At 54.5% G+C, this 14,356-nt stretch overlaps 2 protein-coding genes across 3 annotated transcripts in view; one reads left to right on the top strand and one right to left on the bottom strand.

Moving 5' to 3' along the window:
* Nucleotides 1-155: 155 nt before the first annotated feature.
* On the top strand, nucleotides 156-2,660 carry KRTCAP3 (keratinocyte associated protein 3). Its single transcript, XM_062489541.1, has 6 exons — nucleotides 156-474; nucleotides 558-617; nucleotides 1,150-1,350; nucleotides 1,553-1,687; nucleotides 1,995-2,086; nucleotides 2,261-2,660. Exons 1-5 carry the CDS (start codon nucleotides 265-267, stop codon nucleotides 2,076-2,078), a joined length of 690 nt encoding a protein of 229 aa, XP_062345525.1. The 5' UTR covers nucleotides 156-264; the 3' UTR covers nucleotides 2,079-2,086; nucleotides 2,261-2,660.
* Nucleotides 2,661-2,999: 339 nt separating this feature from the next.
* The window catches only part of IFT172 (intraflagellar transport 172), a 37,793-nt gene continuing 26,436 nt past the window's right edge, over nucleotides 3,000-14,356 (bottom strand). For both annotated transcript variants that reach the window (XM_062488318.1, XM_062488319.1), the window contains exons 34-48: nucleotides 14,145-14,254; nucleotides 13,576-13,705; nucleotides 12,877-12,975; nucleotides 12,414-12,523; nucleotides 11,854-11,917; nucleotides 11,146-11,232; nucleotides 9,184-9,300; nucleotides 8,652-8,762; nucleotides 7,765-7,884; nucleotides 6,275-6,370; nucleotides 5,557-5,616; nucleotides 4,698-4,796; nucleotides 4,152-4,305; nucleotides 3,324-3,412; nucleotides 3,000-3,089 (exon numbers count right to left, since the gene is read on the bottom strand). In XM_062488318.1, the coding sequence (XP_062344302.1) occupies nucleotides 3,000-3,089; nucleotides 3,324-3,412; nucleotides 4,152-4,305; nucleotides 4,698-4,796; nucleotides 5,557-5,616; nucleotides 6,275-6,370; nucleotides 7,765-7,884; nucleotides 8,652-8,762; nucleotides 9,184-9,300; nucleotides 11,146-11,232; nucleotides 11,854-11,917; nucleotides 12,414-12,523; nucleotides 12,877-12,975; nucleotides 13,576-13,705; nucleotides 14,145-14,254 (1,536 nt within the window). The remainder of the gene's footprint in view (nucleotides 3,090-3,323; nucleotides 3,413-4,151; nucleotides 4,306-4,697; nucleotides 4,797-5,556; nucleotides 5,617-6,274; nucleotides 6,371-7,764; nucleotides 7,885-8,651; nucleotides 8,763-9,183; nucleotides 9,301-11,145; nucleotides 11,233-11,853; nucleotides 11,918-12,413; nucleotides 12,524-12,876; nucleotides 12,976-13,575; nucleotides 13,706-14,144; nucleotides 14,255-14,356) is intronic.

Here is a 14,356-nt window from a genome sequence, read left to right as displayed (position 1 = left end):
CCCCGGGCTGCGGCCCCTGCGGCCCCCCCCGCCCCTCCCGCGGACTCGGGGCCTGCAGCGGCCCCGGGGCCCAGTGTGGTCCCGGCGCGCGGCAGGGCCGAGCCGCAGCTCCTGCATCTCATTTCTATAATTTCCTATTTTTAATAAACCGTTTTGTAAATACCCGAGTGCCGCCTGTTGCGGGGCGGGGCGGGGCGGGGTGGGAGGCCGGGCCGAGGCCGCCCGTCCCTGCCCCGGGGCGGTGCGAGGGCGGTGGCGGCGGCCATGGCCGGGGGGCGGCGGGGCCCGGGAACGCTGGCGGAGCCGCGGCGGCTGATGCGCACGGGGCTGGGGCTGATCGTGCTGGGCCACGGCAGCCTCGTGCTGGGCGCCATCGTGCACGGCTCCGTGCTGCGGCACGTGGCCGGCGCCCGCCGCGCTGTCACCCCCGAGTACGCGGCGGCCAACGTGGTGTCGGTGTGCTCGGGGCTGCTGGTGAGCGCGGGCGGACCGGGCGGGGGACGGCGGGCCCTGCCCTGCCCTGCCCGGGCACTGCTGATCGCGGCTCTCCCCCGCAGAGCATCGCCGCGGGCATCGTCGCCATCCTGGTGTCTCACAACCTGTCCCGGGCGGCCCTGGTGAGTGCGGGGCCGAGCGGGCAGGGGACCCCGGCGCGGCCCTGCCCCCCCCGGCAGCCGCTCCCCTGGACCTTGGCCCCCGCGGGCTCCTTCCGCGTCGGCGGCGGCTGCCGGCGCTGCAGGCGTCGCCTGTGCTCGGCTCGGCCGTTCCGGGAGGGAGGGGGCTCCGTCCTCGGGCAGAAGCGCTTCGGTGGGCGCCGCTGCGGGCGGGTCGGGGGTCCCGCGTGGGCTCGCAGGGTGGGCGCGCACGGGGCGGGGTGAGCGGGGCCGGGCTGGGGGCTCCCGGCACGCGGCCAAGCCGGGGTGGGGGTCTCCACGGAGCCCGGGAGAAGGGGAGTCCAGCGGTGCCGAGCTCACAGGGGGGTGAGAAAGGGTGCGAGAGCCTCATCCGAGGGCAAGGCTGAGCCGCCCTGGAAGAGGCGAGAGATGGAGTGTGCTCCCTCGGGGCAGCAGTTCTGCGGACACGTAGGTCCCCGGCCCGAGCATTTCCCCGAGCTCGTGCCGGTACCACTCGTATTTTTGCCGCCTGCAGCACTGGGCCCTGCTGAGCGTCTCTCTGCTGAACTGCCTCCTGTCCACGGCCTGCAGCGTGGGGCTGGCGCTGGCCATCGCCCTCACGGTGCACAGCCGGGGCACACACCTGGTCAGGGGCTGCAACAGCTCCGCGCTGCCTCTGGATGCCCGCGCAGCCATCGCCACCAACGACTGTCCCTTCAACACCACGCGCATCTACGTGAGTCCGCAGGGTACTGCGCACCCCGCTCTTCCCATCGGCCTTTCTCTCTGCTTCCTATCGTCTTTGTTTTCACTCTCCCTCCTGCTTCCCTTCTCTTTTCCTGTCCCCCTTCTCTCCCCTCCTGCCCACAGAGTCTCTGCTGAATGTGTTCAGAGAGCCTAGTGCGGTGCCCACGTCCCTCTGACCTTTTGTTCTGCAGGACACAGCCCTGGCCCTCTGGTTCCTCTCCCTGCTGCTGGCAGCCGCAGAAGCCGTGCTCTCAGGCAGGAGCTGTTTGGTGGCTCTGGTCTTCCGGGGCATCGGGCCCTGTGCACACAGCTATGGCAAAGAGCAGGTATGCCCCGCTGAGCTGGACAGATATCCCTGTATCTCCCCCACGATTGCTGCCTGTGTGCTGCATTTGGAAGGTGCTGTGTTCTGCTGGGAACAAGAAGGCTGTGCAGTAGTAGGGGGAGGATGCTGAGTTGGAACCTCTTCTAGCCAGCCTAAGTGCCAGACCTGCACCCCTTCATGGGGAGTTGCAGAGGGACCCTCTTCTTCATCCCCCGGTAGCCAGGCCTGTTCGCTTTTTGTGAAAGCACTGCCCATCACATGTCCTTGCCGCCCTACACGTCTTCTTGGTTTTTTTTTTTTCTCTTTAGCTGGCCAGGCCAAGTACAGCAATGGAGAAGCCATTCCGTGAGAGGCAGCGGCTCCTGTCAGGACTTGCTGAGTCTCCTGCCTAGCTGGAGAGGTGAGTGCACCATGTGGACTGTGCTTGGGACGGGGGGAGCAGGCTCTGCTCAAGGTGGCCCATGTCCACACCAGCCCCCCCAAACCATGTCTTCCTAAGAACATGGGCAGAGGAGTCAGTGTGATGCTGGGCCCTGCAGCACACTGGCACTGACACGTGCTCCTTCACTCCCAGGTGGAGCTGCAGGAGTGCTGTGATCCAGCAAGGTCGGGGGCAAGGTACTGTCACACCTTCTGCAGTGTTGGTGTGCATAAGGTGGGCTGCAGGGGTGAGGGGTGTGCTTTGCCCCCTCCCCCCAGGTCCACCACCCCAGCTGGGACAGACCCTGCAGATGCCATGGGCCCCACATGCTCTCCCATCCTCTCCCCAAGCTTCCAGGCCCTTCCTGGTGTCTGAAGGCTCTGTTGGTTTCTGTCAGCAGGGATGGGAGTGGGCAGAGGTGCTGGGGCCCAACTCCTGGTGCCGTTGCAGGCATGGCAGCAGGCTGTGCCTGTGCTCAGACATGTCAGGGAACAGAAGGGGAAGAATCCCCATCATGTGGGTCTCTAGTTTTCTTGAATAAATAAACTTTTCCTTTTCACACTGGTTGTTCTGAGTGGCTGTGCCAGGTGAGTACTGGCTGGGAGCAAGGCCTGCCATGGGAAGGAAAGTGCAGCTACTCTGTGAGCCCACTTCTGTGCTTGCCACTCCCCAAGCACAGGGATGTTGACAGAACCGTGGCCTCAGTGTGAAAGTCACCCACGGATGTGACGGTTGAGACATAGGTACAGGGTTTACAGCCCTGTGCCCAGGAGCTGCAGGTGTTCTGGGCTCAGCATCCCCTGGCAAACAGGAGCACTGCAGGGCTGAGATAATATGTTTATTGGACGGGGAAAGTGCTGAGGAACAGGCCTGAAAGCTGCCACAGTCCTGCTCACTGGAATGAGAAGCTGGTGCTTGGGAGTCCTCCACACCACCGTTGGAGGAACTCGATCACATCCTGGCCCGCAGGGCTGTGGGATGTCTGCAGAAAGAGAGAGGCCTTGGCACTGGAAGGGGGCACCCTTGTACCCCCTGCCTGAAGGCACCCCGTGGGCTGGTAGAACTGGGTCTCTTAACCCCCACCAAGCAGCACTGTCAGGAGAGTGCAGTAAAGTGCCCTGGGACAATCCTCACCCAGCAGGATGCTGCACTGTCAGCATGAGGGGGCTGAACCCCACCCACAGCCTGTCTCCCTGCTTGTGGAGTTCTGGCTCACCTTGACAGCCATCACGAATTTGTACCACACATCCTTCTTCACTTCTCGACCTGGCCTCAACTCAATCTTGTTTCTTAGCACTGGGTACCCTGGGCACAAAGTGACACATTCAGCAGAAGCTGAGCCTCACAGCGGGCTCTCACTTGGTGCACCCCTCCCCTGTGCTGTAACTGGGGCTGCTCCAACAGCACAGTGTGCTGGGGGGGAATAATGCTGCCTTGGTCTCTAGGAGACCAAAATGAAGAAGGGGTGTCTAAAGTGGTGGGATCAAATGAAGATACGGACTGAACTGCCTTTGGTCGATGACACCAGAGTGAGTAGGTCCAACGATGGCACCCAGCACCTGACTTTTGGAGCCGGAGCCCTGTTCCTGGTGGCTCACTCCTGTTCCTCCTTCTCTGATCCTTTTTCAGTCCTGCACTTCAGAGCAGGATCAGGTGCTGCCCATTCTTGACTGACTGTGCTGGCCAGCCTGAGCCATCACTGGACCACAGAGTGACTGAAGTCAGAATTGCCCTGGGGTCTGTATGGTTCAACTTCCTCCTCAGGCAGGGCCACCCAGCCCAGGGCTGTGTCCAGACAGCTTTTGACTGTCTCTAAGGATGGCAATATCACAGCTTCTCTGCAACCTGTTCCAGTGCTCAATCACCCCCACAGTAAAAAGAGCCCTGTCTCCTCCAGCAGAGGTGGTTCCCCACAGCCACACAGCCTCTGCACTCCTCTTACAGCACAGCCCAGACCTCCTCACAGACCTACCCTGCAGCCTGCTCCCACTCCATGCACAGCACCGTGCCATCTCTTGTCTGAGTGAGCTGGCCTGGAGCTTACCTGTTAGCAGGCAGGGCAGGGAGTGCACCCCGGTACCTGCTGCTACCAGAGAGGCTTCGTAGGTGTTGCGCTCATCCTGCGGCAGTGCCTGCTCCAGCCGCTGGTCCATGGACATGGTGAGCACCCAGTCCCTCGCCTCCTCCCGCTGCTCCTCCTGCAGGCAAAGGCCAACGCAAGGCCTGGAACTGCGACACTGCTGCCTGGCTGCAGCCCCACAGCAGCAGAGAGCACATAGGAGAGCAGGACATGGGTGTGCATGATGTGCACACAACACACACGTGCATGGTGCACAGTGGTGGTTGAGTGTACGTGTGTGTGTTGGGGAGCATGAGAGAATGTGTGTGTGTGTGTGTGTGTGTGTGTGTGCAGCATGTCTGTGCATATGTGTGTATGGTTGCAGTGGGGGGACAGGCAGAAGGTGGTATTTCTGGGTCTGTTTCCATCCCCTGCAGTCTCTGCAATCCCAGCCTCACCCCAATCCCTGTTCAGAGGGCCCTGAAGCAGCATCACCGCTCACAGGAGCTGAAGAAGACAGGTGACACTCACAGGCACATGCTGATGGGCTGGAAGTGGCACTTCAAAGGGAATGTCTGTCCTCTGAAAATCAGAATGGTCCAGGGAATCCAGGTTCCCTTCTTCAATGGCCTGGGAAAGAAGGGGTAGAGCAGTGGGCAATGCCAGTTCCAGAGCTCACAGTACAATTCATGGTGAGTATGCCCCTGCCTGTTCGTGCTGTGGTGACCAGGCCCTCCTGTCATGCATGACCACACTCTGCAGTGTCTCTCAAGACACTGCCCTATTCAGGTGGCCTCAAAGAAGGGGAAGATGTGATCGGGTGTGTTTGTTTTCCCCCAGCTGCTGCTGACAGCACTTGGGAGTCTGGCACAGTCAGGTCTGGCAGCTCCCTTGGGTTTGGTGTTTCTGATGGTCAACCTGCTAGTCAAGAAAGGGACTGAGGGGACTCCCAAGTCTTGTATCACAGTGGCCAAAGCACTAGGCCATGGCCTCCACCTCCCAAGTAGATTTTCTTCTCTTGGAACAACTAGAGTGAAACCACCCTGAAAGCTGTAATGGCACCTGCAGCCATGAGGATTTCAGGCATAAATTGTCAGGCCAATGTGCTCTTTGCCGCCATGTGCATAGTAGCATTGGCACACCCAGGGTGACCTGGCCAGGGCTGTGCAGGTGCCCTGCATGGCAGGTCCTCCCCACAGGTAGTGTGAGGGTACCCAGTGCTCCAGACACACTCTGGGTGGAGCTCAGGGGCTCTCTCCATCAGTACAAGCTCCAATGTGCTGCCACACAGGAGCCTCAGGTGTGCCCTGGCCAGGCTGGGGGTCTGTGGTGGCCCTACAGCTCACTGTCATCTCAGAGAGACAGCCCTCCCCCCACAGAACATACTCACATCTGAGAGGTCCAGGAAGCGGTTCAGGAAGACAAATGCCATGTTCTCCCAGCTGACTGCCTGGTATGGAGGGGAACCCTGAGTGAGACTGCGCAGGTCATTCTCACAGCCAGTTCTTCTACCAGAGCCATGGCTGGGAAGGATGTGGCTCTGTTTGTGTCACAATGTCCTGTCTGCAGCCCAGGGAATGGACAAGGAGATTGCACATTCCAGCTCACCATCCCCAAAGACTGAATCCCATCAACGAGCTCACCACCACAGGCTGTTCCACAGAATGGAGACAGGCATCATGACCAGACTGGATGGGGCTTGGAACAGCCTGGTCTAGTGGAAGGTGTCCTTGCCCATGGCAGGGGATGAAACAAGATGAGCTTTAAGGTCCCTTCCCAGCATTCCATGATTCTATTATTGCACAGCCATGTCCAGGCAGCGAGGACATGCTGCTGTCCTGGCCATGTGTCTCAACTCCCAGGCAGACTATCAGACACTTGAGTGGTGCAGAACAGAGCTGAGTAGTCTCACATCCACAGCTACAGAGCCATAATATGGCCTCTGTCCACCCATCTGTTCACTGGCTGAGGTCTGGCCAGCTGCTTGAGGAATAGCCTCCAGTGGCAGAGTCCAGCAGCCAAGGGAGGATTTGGGAAGATAAAGTCGAGAACCCCTGAGCCCAGGGTGCCCTATGTCCTTGTCTGGTCCAGTGGCAGGTAGCTCTTACCTTGGCAGCTATCCCAGCCTCGTAGAAAGCTTTGTCTGCAGGGAGCAGATCTGTGTGCCGCAGCAGGGAAATGGACAGCTGGGCAGCCATGGTGTCCTGGGGACACAGAGGACAGCAAAGCCACAATTCACCAAAGAAAAAACAGGTTGGAAGGGATCTCATGAGATCACCCCAGACTCACAGCAAGGACCCTGCACCCATACATGCCCTACTAGTAAAAAAAGTCAAAAACTTCAGTCCTGACTGTGAGTTCCCTCACTACAGAACATATGGAACTATCACCTGAGAGTGAAATTCTTCTGCTTTATAAGCCTTGCTGTTTTTCATTAGAAGCCACACCCAAACATTCCCCATCTAAGTCACAGAACAGGTGAGTTTGGAAGGCATTGCTGGCTTGACATTGCTGGCTATTCCCAAATCCTGCCCCTAGCCCCAGCCAAAGCAGAGGCAGCCACGTGCCTGGTTCAGGAGCATGCCTGGTCAGGTTTTGACCATCTCAAGAAATGGAGACTCCCCAGCCTGTACAAGAAACCTATTCCAGCCACAGTCTCAATATTTTTTTTTCTTGTATGCAATTATGTAAGAATTTTGGAGCAGGGGTGAGGAATTAAGGGCAATTTCACTTTTCTGCTGCCAGACACCCATTGTCACACAAGAACTATCAAGGCCACCCCTTTTTCATGGTCCCAAATAGACTGCCCAGCATCTCAACATTCCACAGCTGTGGAGATCTGCACAGGTTTCCAAGACATCAGACTTGGCTCTTGCTGTCTAACATGTTTCTGGACCCCCAGCATCCACACACACAGCCATGGGGAAGTCCCAGTCTTCCCTGTGGCTTTCACTGGGGTACTTTTACTTTTTCCAGCCTTCTCCATCACAAGTCCAGTCTCACATCCATCCAGAGCTCTAGAACAGTTCCACAATCCCACATGGATCAAGACTTCAGTACGGGGGCCAAGAACAAATCTCAGTGCACGCAAGACTCCAAAATAGTCACAGGGCCTTGTGATGTCCCCACACAGGTCCATGAGCTCCCAAAGCCCCCCAGGAGGCCCAGCACACAGGACCAGTACCTGCTAAAGACTATCTTCTCTGAAGACCATGTGAAGCCCAGCAGCTCTTGGAGCCCAGGAGAGCAGAGAGGAAGCCACTCCTCTCTTGGGAAGACCAGATATTTAGTGATCCCTAATTTTCTACTGGCACCTCTGCTCTTACAAGTCATGCCAAGCACATGGAACAGCTCCTCCCCTGGTTTACAGCTCAGCCACAGTGGCTGAGGCAGTATCCATAACAAGTAGGAAAGACCATCTACAGTTCTACCTGCTAGTGGTGGGTCCCAGATTATTGCAGTCCCACTGTCATGCATGCATGATGTGTAATTTGTGGAGTAACCTATGAATATCCCTGAACCTGCAAATCCCCGTGGTGTTCCCCACTCTGGGTGGTGACCCAGAGGATTTCCTGGCAGAGGAATTCCAAAGCCTCACCAGCTGCTTCAGGCCCTGTGTGGCAGAGCGGGTGGCGCAGTAGTGGGAAATCAGCAGCATCCTCTCAAACTCCTCATGTGCCAGAGTGTTTGCCTCGCTGGATTTCACTAAGTTTTCACACTGAGAAGAGAAAACGAGAGGAGCTGAGAGCAGGAGAGCACAAGGGCACTCTTCATCCACATGAGACAGGCAAGTCAGGAGAGAGAAGGATCTGAAATATCCAGACACCTCTGGGACTGAACTAGGGCTGGACCTTGCATGCTCTGGGTCTGAAAGCATGATGAAGGAAGGAGGCTGTGGGAGCAGGGAGAGTCACCAGGACTGCAACGACAGCCAGCACTGGAAGGAGGTGGGAGTCTCGATGAACAAAGGGAGGATTTTTTGATTTTGCTTATGCTCAAAGTAGGTATTTGTGGGACAGAAACAGAGATAAGGGAATGTTGGGCTCTGGCTGAGGTGTTCTGGACAGGAATGAGGAGCAAAAGGCTCTAAGCATCCATGGGGAGATGGGGAGGACTGATCTTTTCCAGGCTCAGTAGCTCTGTGCTTTCCCCATGCAAGATGCTGAATACGGGTGTAGGACAAGAAGAGGATGTCACGACAGCTCCCGTGTTGCAGTGACACATGGAGCTCTGAAAATGTCCAGACCCACTCTGAGGATTTGGCCTGTAGCACATGGTCTCCTTCTCTGCCTTCTCTTGCTGAGCCACATCCACTTCACAGGATCCTGTTTTCCTACTGTCCACACTGCCAGCTCTTTACCCTTAGCTTGTGTTCTAAAAACACTGCCCATATCACCTGTTGAGAGACTGGTTGTTCTTCCTGCTCAGCCAGGACCCCCTGGGTGCTGGGGTTGACCAGGCAGTGGTGGCCACGGCCACACTCACCAGGCTGAGGAGCATGTCCCGCAGGTCAGCCCAGCTGGAGTACGCCTCGGCACAGTTCATGCCAGGAGCATTCACCATCTCCACAAAGAGACGCTTATAAATGTTGAAATTCTGCAACAAAAAGGAGAGAAGTGTGCAAGGAGACAGATGGGGAGTCAGCAGACTCTAGAGCTCTCCTGCTGCCAAGCACAGGTCAAGGAAATGGCTCCCAGAATGGCAGTGCTGCAATCACTGGCTGGATGGGGTGCTGGGGACAAGGCAGGGAAACAGGAAAGGATGGAAGGATGCTTCCTGCAGCCAGTTCTCTCAGAGAGGCAAATGGTTCCTTTTGTTCTGAACTTGGTGCTCAAGGCGCTCAAAACAAACACAAACACTCAACTTCCCCTGCTCCTTCCCATGGAGAACATGCTGGAAGAATCCACTGCAGGGCTGGACACGCTGAACACGAGGCAATCCCAGTCCAGGCTGGGAGCCTGATTCGTGCAGCAGATCACAGCACACTGGGCCAGCCCAGCTCGGGTGCCCTCATTACCTGGGGGTTGGCAGGTGCTCCATGGTGCACGTACAGGCGCAGGGCTTTATCCCAGCTGCCCTCACAGATCAACTGGGTTGCATACAGAGCCACGTACTTGTGCAGGACTTGATAGCTCTGCAGAAGACACATGGAAAGAACAGCATGAGACTCACAAACTGAAGACTTGCCACTTGGAGGGGATGGATTCAGCTCTGTGTGCATAATTCCATACACCTGAGTCCCAAAGGGTAAAACGGGTAATCGGAGCCAGACTGCCCTAGGCATACCTAGGTTTTGATTTGGGCCCTACTGACACCCTTATCTTGACTAGCTGATGCTGTGCTGACCCTCCACACATGCAAATACAGCTGTTGTCCAGCTGTTCACCACTTGCCAAAGGAATACTGCTGAACACATGAAGGATGCATCACCTCTACTATGTGTGCAGCACCTCTACAAGGCTGCCAACTGTAAAGCAGCCCTTAGTCTAACAAAGAAAGTAATTAAAAATCTGGGTAAATATGTTTGTAATTTATAAAGCTGCTCTAGTGAATTATCCACATGCTGTCACAGCTTCAGGACTGCAGACCTTCTTAGAGTGCTGCCCCACAGACACTGCTGAGGACTCCGGCTGGCCTCACAGAAATTCAAGTGAGGAAAGAACTGCTTCACACATGCATAAATATAGCAATGAGAGGAAGAAAATGGCACAAAATGTGCAATCCTGTTAAAAAACTGAGCAATGGAAGCAAGTTTATTATGCAGAAAAAACACCAGTGTCCCAGCAGTTGTCCAGAACTCGAACAACAGATGGGGTGCTGGTGAAACACCATGTTAAGTAGAGTTTGGGATAAAGATCAAGTCTGGTATGTGAATTATTTTGATAAATGTACCATTTTTGCTATATAATAGCTGTAGAACAGCTGAGTCAAAAGTGATTATATTCTGCACTGGCTACAGGAAAGGGTCCTGCTAATTCTGTCTTAGAGGCACGAGCAGACAACAAGATCTTAGACTCAATGTGTCCTTGTGGGGCCAATACAATAAACTGACTGAGTCTTTCCTATTAAATGAAGTGTGCAGTTATACTCTGTGGCTCCTGATAAGTAGAATATCAACAGGGGATATCAATATCCCAAGAGAACAATGACTACAACAGAGACCATCTGCATTGCAGAGAAGCTCACATCTAAGAGACACCAATTTCAGTCTAGCAGTGTAGCATTTCAAACTTACTGTATTGGAACCAAAGTTATAAAGCCACAGTCCCAGACATTCCCAGTGGCTTTCCAAGGCTTTAGTGCTGGCCTGAGGACAAGCTGTGATGTCCCCACTAACTGCAGACACTGTTGCCAAGGCTGCCCTGTTATTCAATCTAGACCAATACCTCACTCAAAAGAACTGCCTGCCCTTGGTTACCTCCATTACCAATAGCTATTTAACCAATAAGCATTCAATAACCAATCACCAGTCAATAACAACTGAATACAAACAATCCCTCAAAATACATCCTGGTAATTGAGAGCTGTGTCCCCCTGCTACTGCCTTGAAAGAGCATTGTAAAAGTTTCATTTTGCTTTTCTCTATTTTTTTTACTCTGCTGAGGTAATTTGGTTACTTTCAGGTCAGTAAAACTGAAAAAAATATCAAATTTGCTTTTCTGACTAGGATGTCTCATTCTGATTGACACCACTGCTCTCAAGAACATAAAGAAGGCTTTCTTCTACAAATCCCTGTTTCCATGGTACCAATTACTTCCAGCCCAAACAACTCATTTAGCTTCTTCCAATGCTCCATTAATCACAAAATTTAAACACAATATGCTTCCAGGTTCTAGCACTTCCCCACTCAGCCTGATTGGCCACGAAGGGGACAGTGGTGTGGTGCTTCCTGAGCCTTTGCAGTGGCTCTCCATTCTGCCCACCCACTCCAGGGTTCCAGGACCCAGGTCTGTCCCTGAGGGCTCACACAAGCACTCACCTGCTTAGCTGCAACTTCCAGGCACTTTTCCCACTGCTTCTGTTTTGCATATATATCCAAAGCTGCCATGACATCAATTCCCACCAGCTGAGGATGGAAACAGCCATGATTTCTCTGTGCAGGCCAGGTTTCCTACTCACATCCATGCAGGCATCAGGTCACCCGTGTCTTTTTTTCCCAGACACACAATCTCTTCCCCTCCCTGGCATGAAATCACAGAGCCTGTGTGACCTATCTTCCATTGAGAGGGACCTGGGCAGGCTGAAGAGCTTGGCCTATGTGAACCTCATGAAGGTGAACAAGGCCAAGTGACAGATACTGCACCTGGGTCAGAGCAGCCCCATGCACATATGCAGCCTGGGTGGAGAATGGATGGAGAACAGCCCAGAGGAAGACTTGGGGGGTGTTGGCAACAACAAATTGGACATGACCTAGCAATGTGTGCTTGGAGCAACCCAATCTAGTGCAAGGTGTCCCTGCCCGAAGCAGGAGGCGGAATGAGAAGAGCTTGAGATAAGCTTTAAGGTCCTTTCCCACCCAAACCCTTCTATGATTCTGTGGTCTGCCATGCAGTAGCCATGGCTCCCAGGCACATACAGACTTCTCACTCCTGCTCGTAATCAGGCAACAGGCTCATGAGAAAGACCTCAAGGATCTGCACAGATCCCAGCATCATTCCCTAGCCTGTGAGACATCCCAAATACATACCGAATCCACCTTTCCTTGTTTTTTTAAATACTCCTTATAACGCTGGTCCACGTACTCCTCTGACCTGTGGGTAGAAAGAATCCCAAAAGGCAGCAAGACTCACGTCATGCATCAGTGCAGAGGCTGGATTCAACCTTGGAAGTAGCAGACTTCCAGCTGTGCTATGTCTTGCTAGCAGGCTGCTGGTGCACAGATGGATGGGGAGGAAAGGGTCTAAGCAGCTCTCCACAGTATAATATGGGAGGAGAACAAGGTACCACAGGGCTTTCAGAAGGAAGTGCATACACAGAATTATAGCAAGGGAAAGGGAGGTAGGGATAGGGGTGAAACAAAAGGGGGTAACAATTTCTGTTGGACATGTGGCAATAGAAAAGTGTCAGAATGTTAAATGGCTTGGGAAGGGTAGCTGTGGAGAATGTACCCTGTTGAACCTGGGAAGGCCACCATGGGGAGAATCCAGGAAACCTAGGGGCCACAAGACAGTCTAAGACAGGACAAGGGATCAGCTTGGGGTGGGACGGGTAGCAAGAAGGGTATAGTTTGTGAAGTTCAGGGCATACCTGGGGTCAAACTCCTTGGCCATGTGCTTGGCTTTGCTCCATTCCTCCCCTTCAATTAAGGCATTGATAGCTTCTCGGGTGAGATCCAAGTTTAGGTAGAGCTCAGCTGCCTGCAGGGCCAGAGACGGTCCCATGGCAGACACAACCTCAGGGGCTCACTGTATCCCAGACTGAAGCTGGTGCTGCACCACCACACAGACACAACAGAAAGTCTCTTCCCAAAAGATAAACCTCTCCTCTGCTTCCTGCCTCCCCCCAAGGCCTGGCTCTCTCATACTATTCTGGGACTTGATTAATTCCCCTCTTTCATCCTCCCTGAAGATTCTGCATGGCCTACCTCTAGATAAGGCCATCCAGCCACCCATCACCCCAGGATGTGACTTGACCTCCTTCCCTTGGACAGAGCTCTCCTTTCCAATGCTGCTGCTTGTTCAGCAGTCTGGGGGCAGGAGCCAGTCCTCACCATGCTGTATTTCTTCATGGCCACCAGCTGAGAAGCAACAGTCCGCGTCACTTCCATGCTCTGTGACTGATCCAAGAATTTCATGGCCAATTCAGCAGCCTGTGAAGAGAAATTGTCAGCAGCTCAGTTGATAAAAATGGTGGGAGAGCAGGATGAAGCTGTGAAGTGCCCAGTCCCATCTAAAAGACTGAGAGTTGGAAGCACTTGAATGATGGAGGAAAGGGAGAAATGGCAGGTTGTTTTGACAAGTCAGAGGAGCAAAGCTCAGCTACTTTCACACACAGGAGAAGATCAGACAAGGACACAGCTGTTGTTGAAGTTGGTACAAGGACATGGGTGTGAGTGAGAAGTATGAGCAAGAACACAGCACAGAGGCTGGTGACACAGAGCACAAGAAGGTGCTCCTCCAGCAAGGGCTGAGTCATAAAGTGCAGCTCTTCAGTGCAGGGAGCCGTGGGCACCCAGACATGGGCTTGCTACAGGCAGTGGTGCCAGAGCAAGGGGGGGCAGCACCATGCAGGATAAGCATAGCCTGTCATGGCTCCAGAAAACAGCCATGAAGGCTTTCAGCCCTGCAGTCACTGCAGCCTGCAGGTTCTCCTGTGCCCTGCAGTGACAGAGATCTCCAAGGTGCATTCAGGTTGAGGAAGAGCTTCCAGCAGAAGAGCAGGTGAAGGGAACCACAGCCCCTGACAGTACCTTCAGTAAACACTTCTCCACCAGGACACTGCTGCTGGGATCCCGCACCTTCAGGTAGCAGTCCACTGCCCTGGCGTATTCCCCAGACTGCTCCCACTCCCGTGCCTGCTCCAGCAGCCCTTCAGCTCCACTGCAGGGAGGAATCAGGCTGTGAGCAGGACTGGGATCTGCCAGAGATCCTGTAGACAGTGTGTAGGGTGTGGGCAGGGAGGCACACACTACAGGTAAGCAGAGACCTCAGACAGAGCGGAGCATGTGACAGAGATCATGAACAGTGCTGAGGAGAGAACTGACCAAAGACCCTGGGGAGATGCAATGGCAGTACAGGAGACCACGGAGATTTGTGAGTGTGGCAAGATGCCATCTGGGAGACCTTGGATGGCAGAAATAAGCCTCCCAGAGCAATAAGGATGATAGGAAACCTATGCAGTAAGAAATCTGGAATCCTCAAGAAGGAAACAAGTGGATGTCAGGGATCCCATCAGCCTGTCTCTGTAAGACATCAGCAAAATGGCCATGGGGAAAAGCTTCCAGGCTATTTCCTGCAGCCTGATCACAGCACTCCTTACCTGGAGCCTTTCTTGCCAGCCTCTCTGCCACACTCCTCCTGTAGCTCTCCCAGTCGACTCGGCATGTATTCCTTGCAGATCCGCAGGGCCTCACTCCACATGCCAGCCTCCTGCACAGGCACCATGGGGAGAAGTTTTCACCATTTCACCAGGATCCCCCACACTCCTGCCATCACATAACACATCTATCCCCTCATGCCATCTTTCCAGAG

The sequence above is a fragment of the Cinclus cinclus genome, chromosome 3, assembly GCF_963662255.1.
Source record: "Cinclus cinclus chromosome 3, bCinCin1.1, whole genome shotgun sequence".
Taxonomy (NCBI): domain Eukaryota; kingdom Metazoa; phylum Chordata; class Aves; order Passeriformes; family Cinclidae; genus Cinclus; species Cinclus cinclus.
Note: the sequence above shows the minus strand (reverse complement) of the source record. Positions and strands in the feature narration are given on the sequence as shown.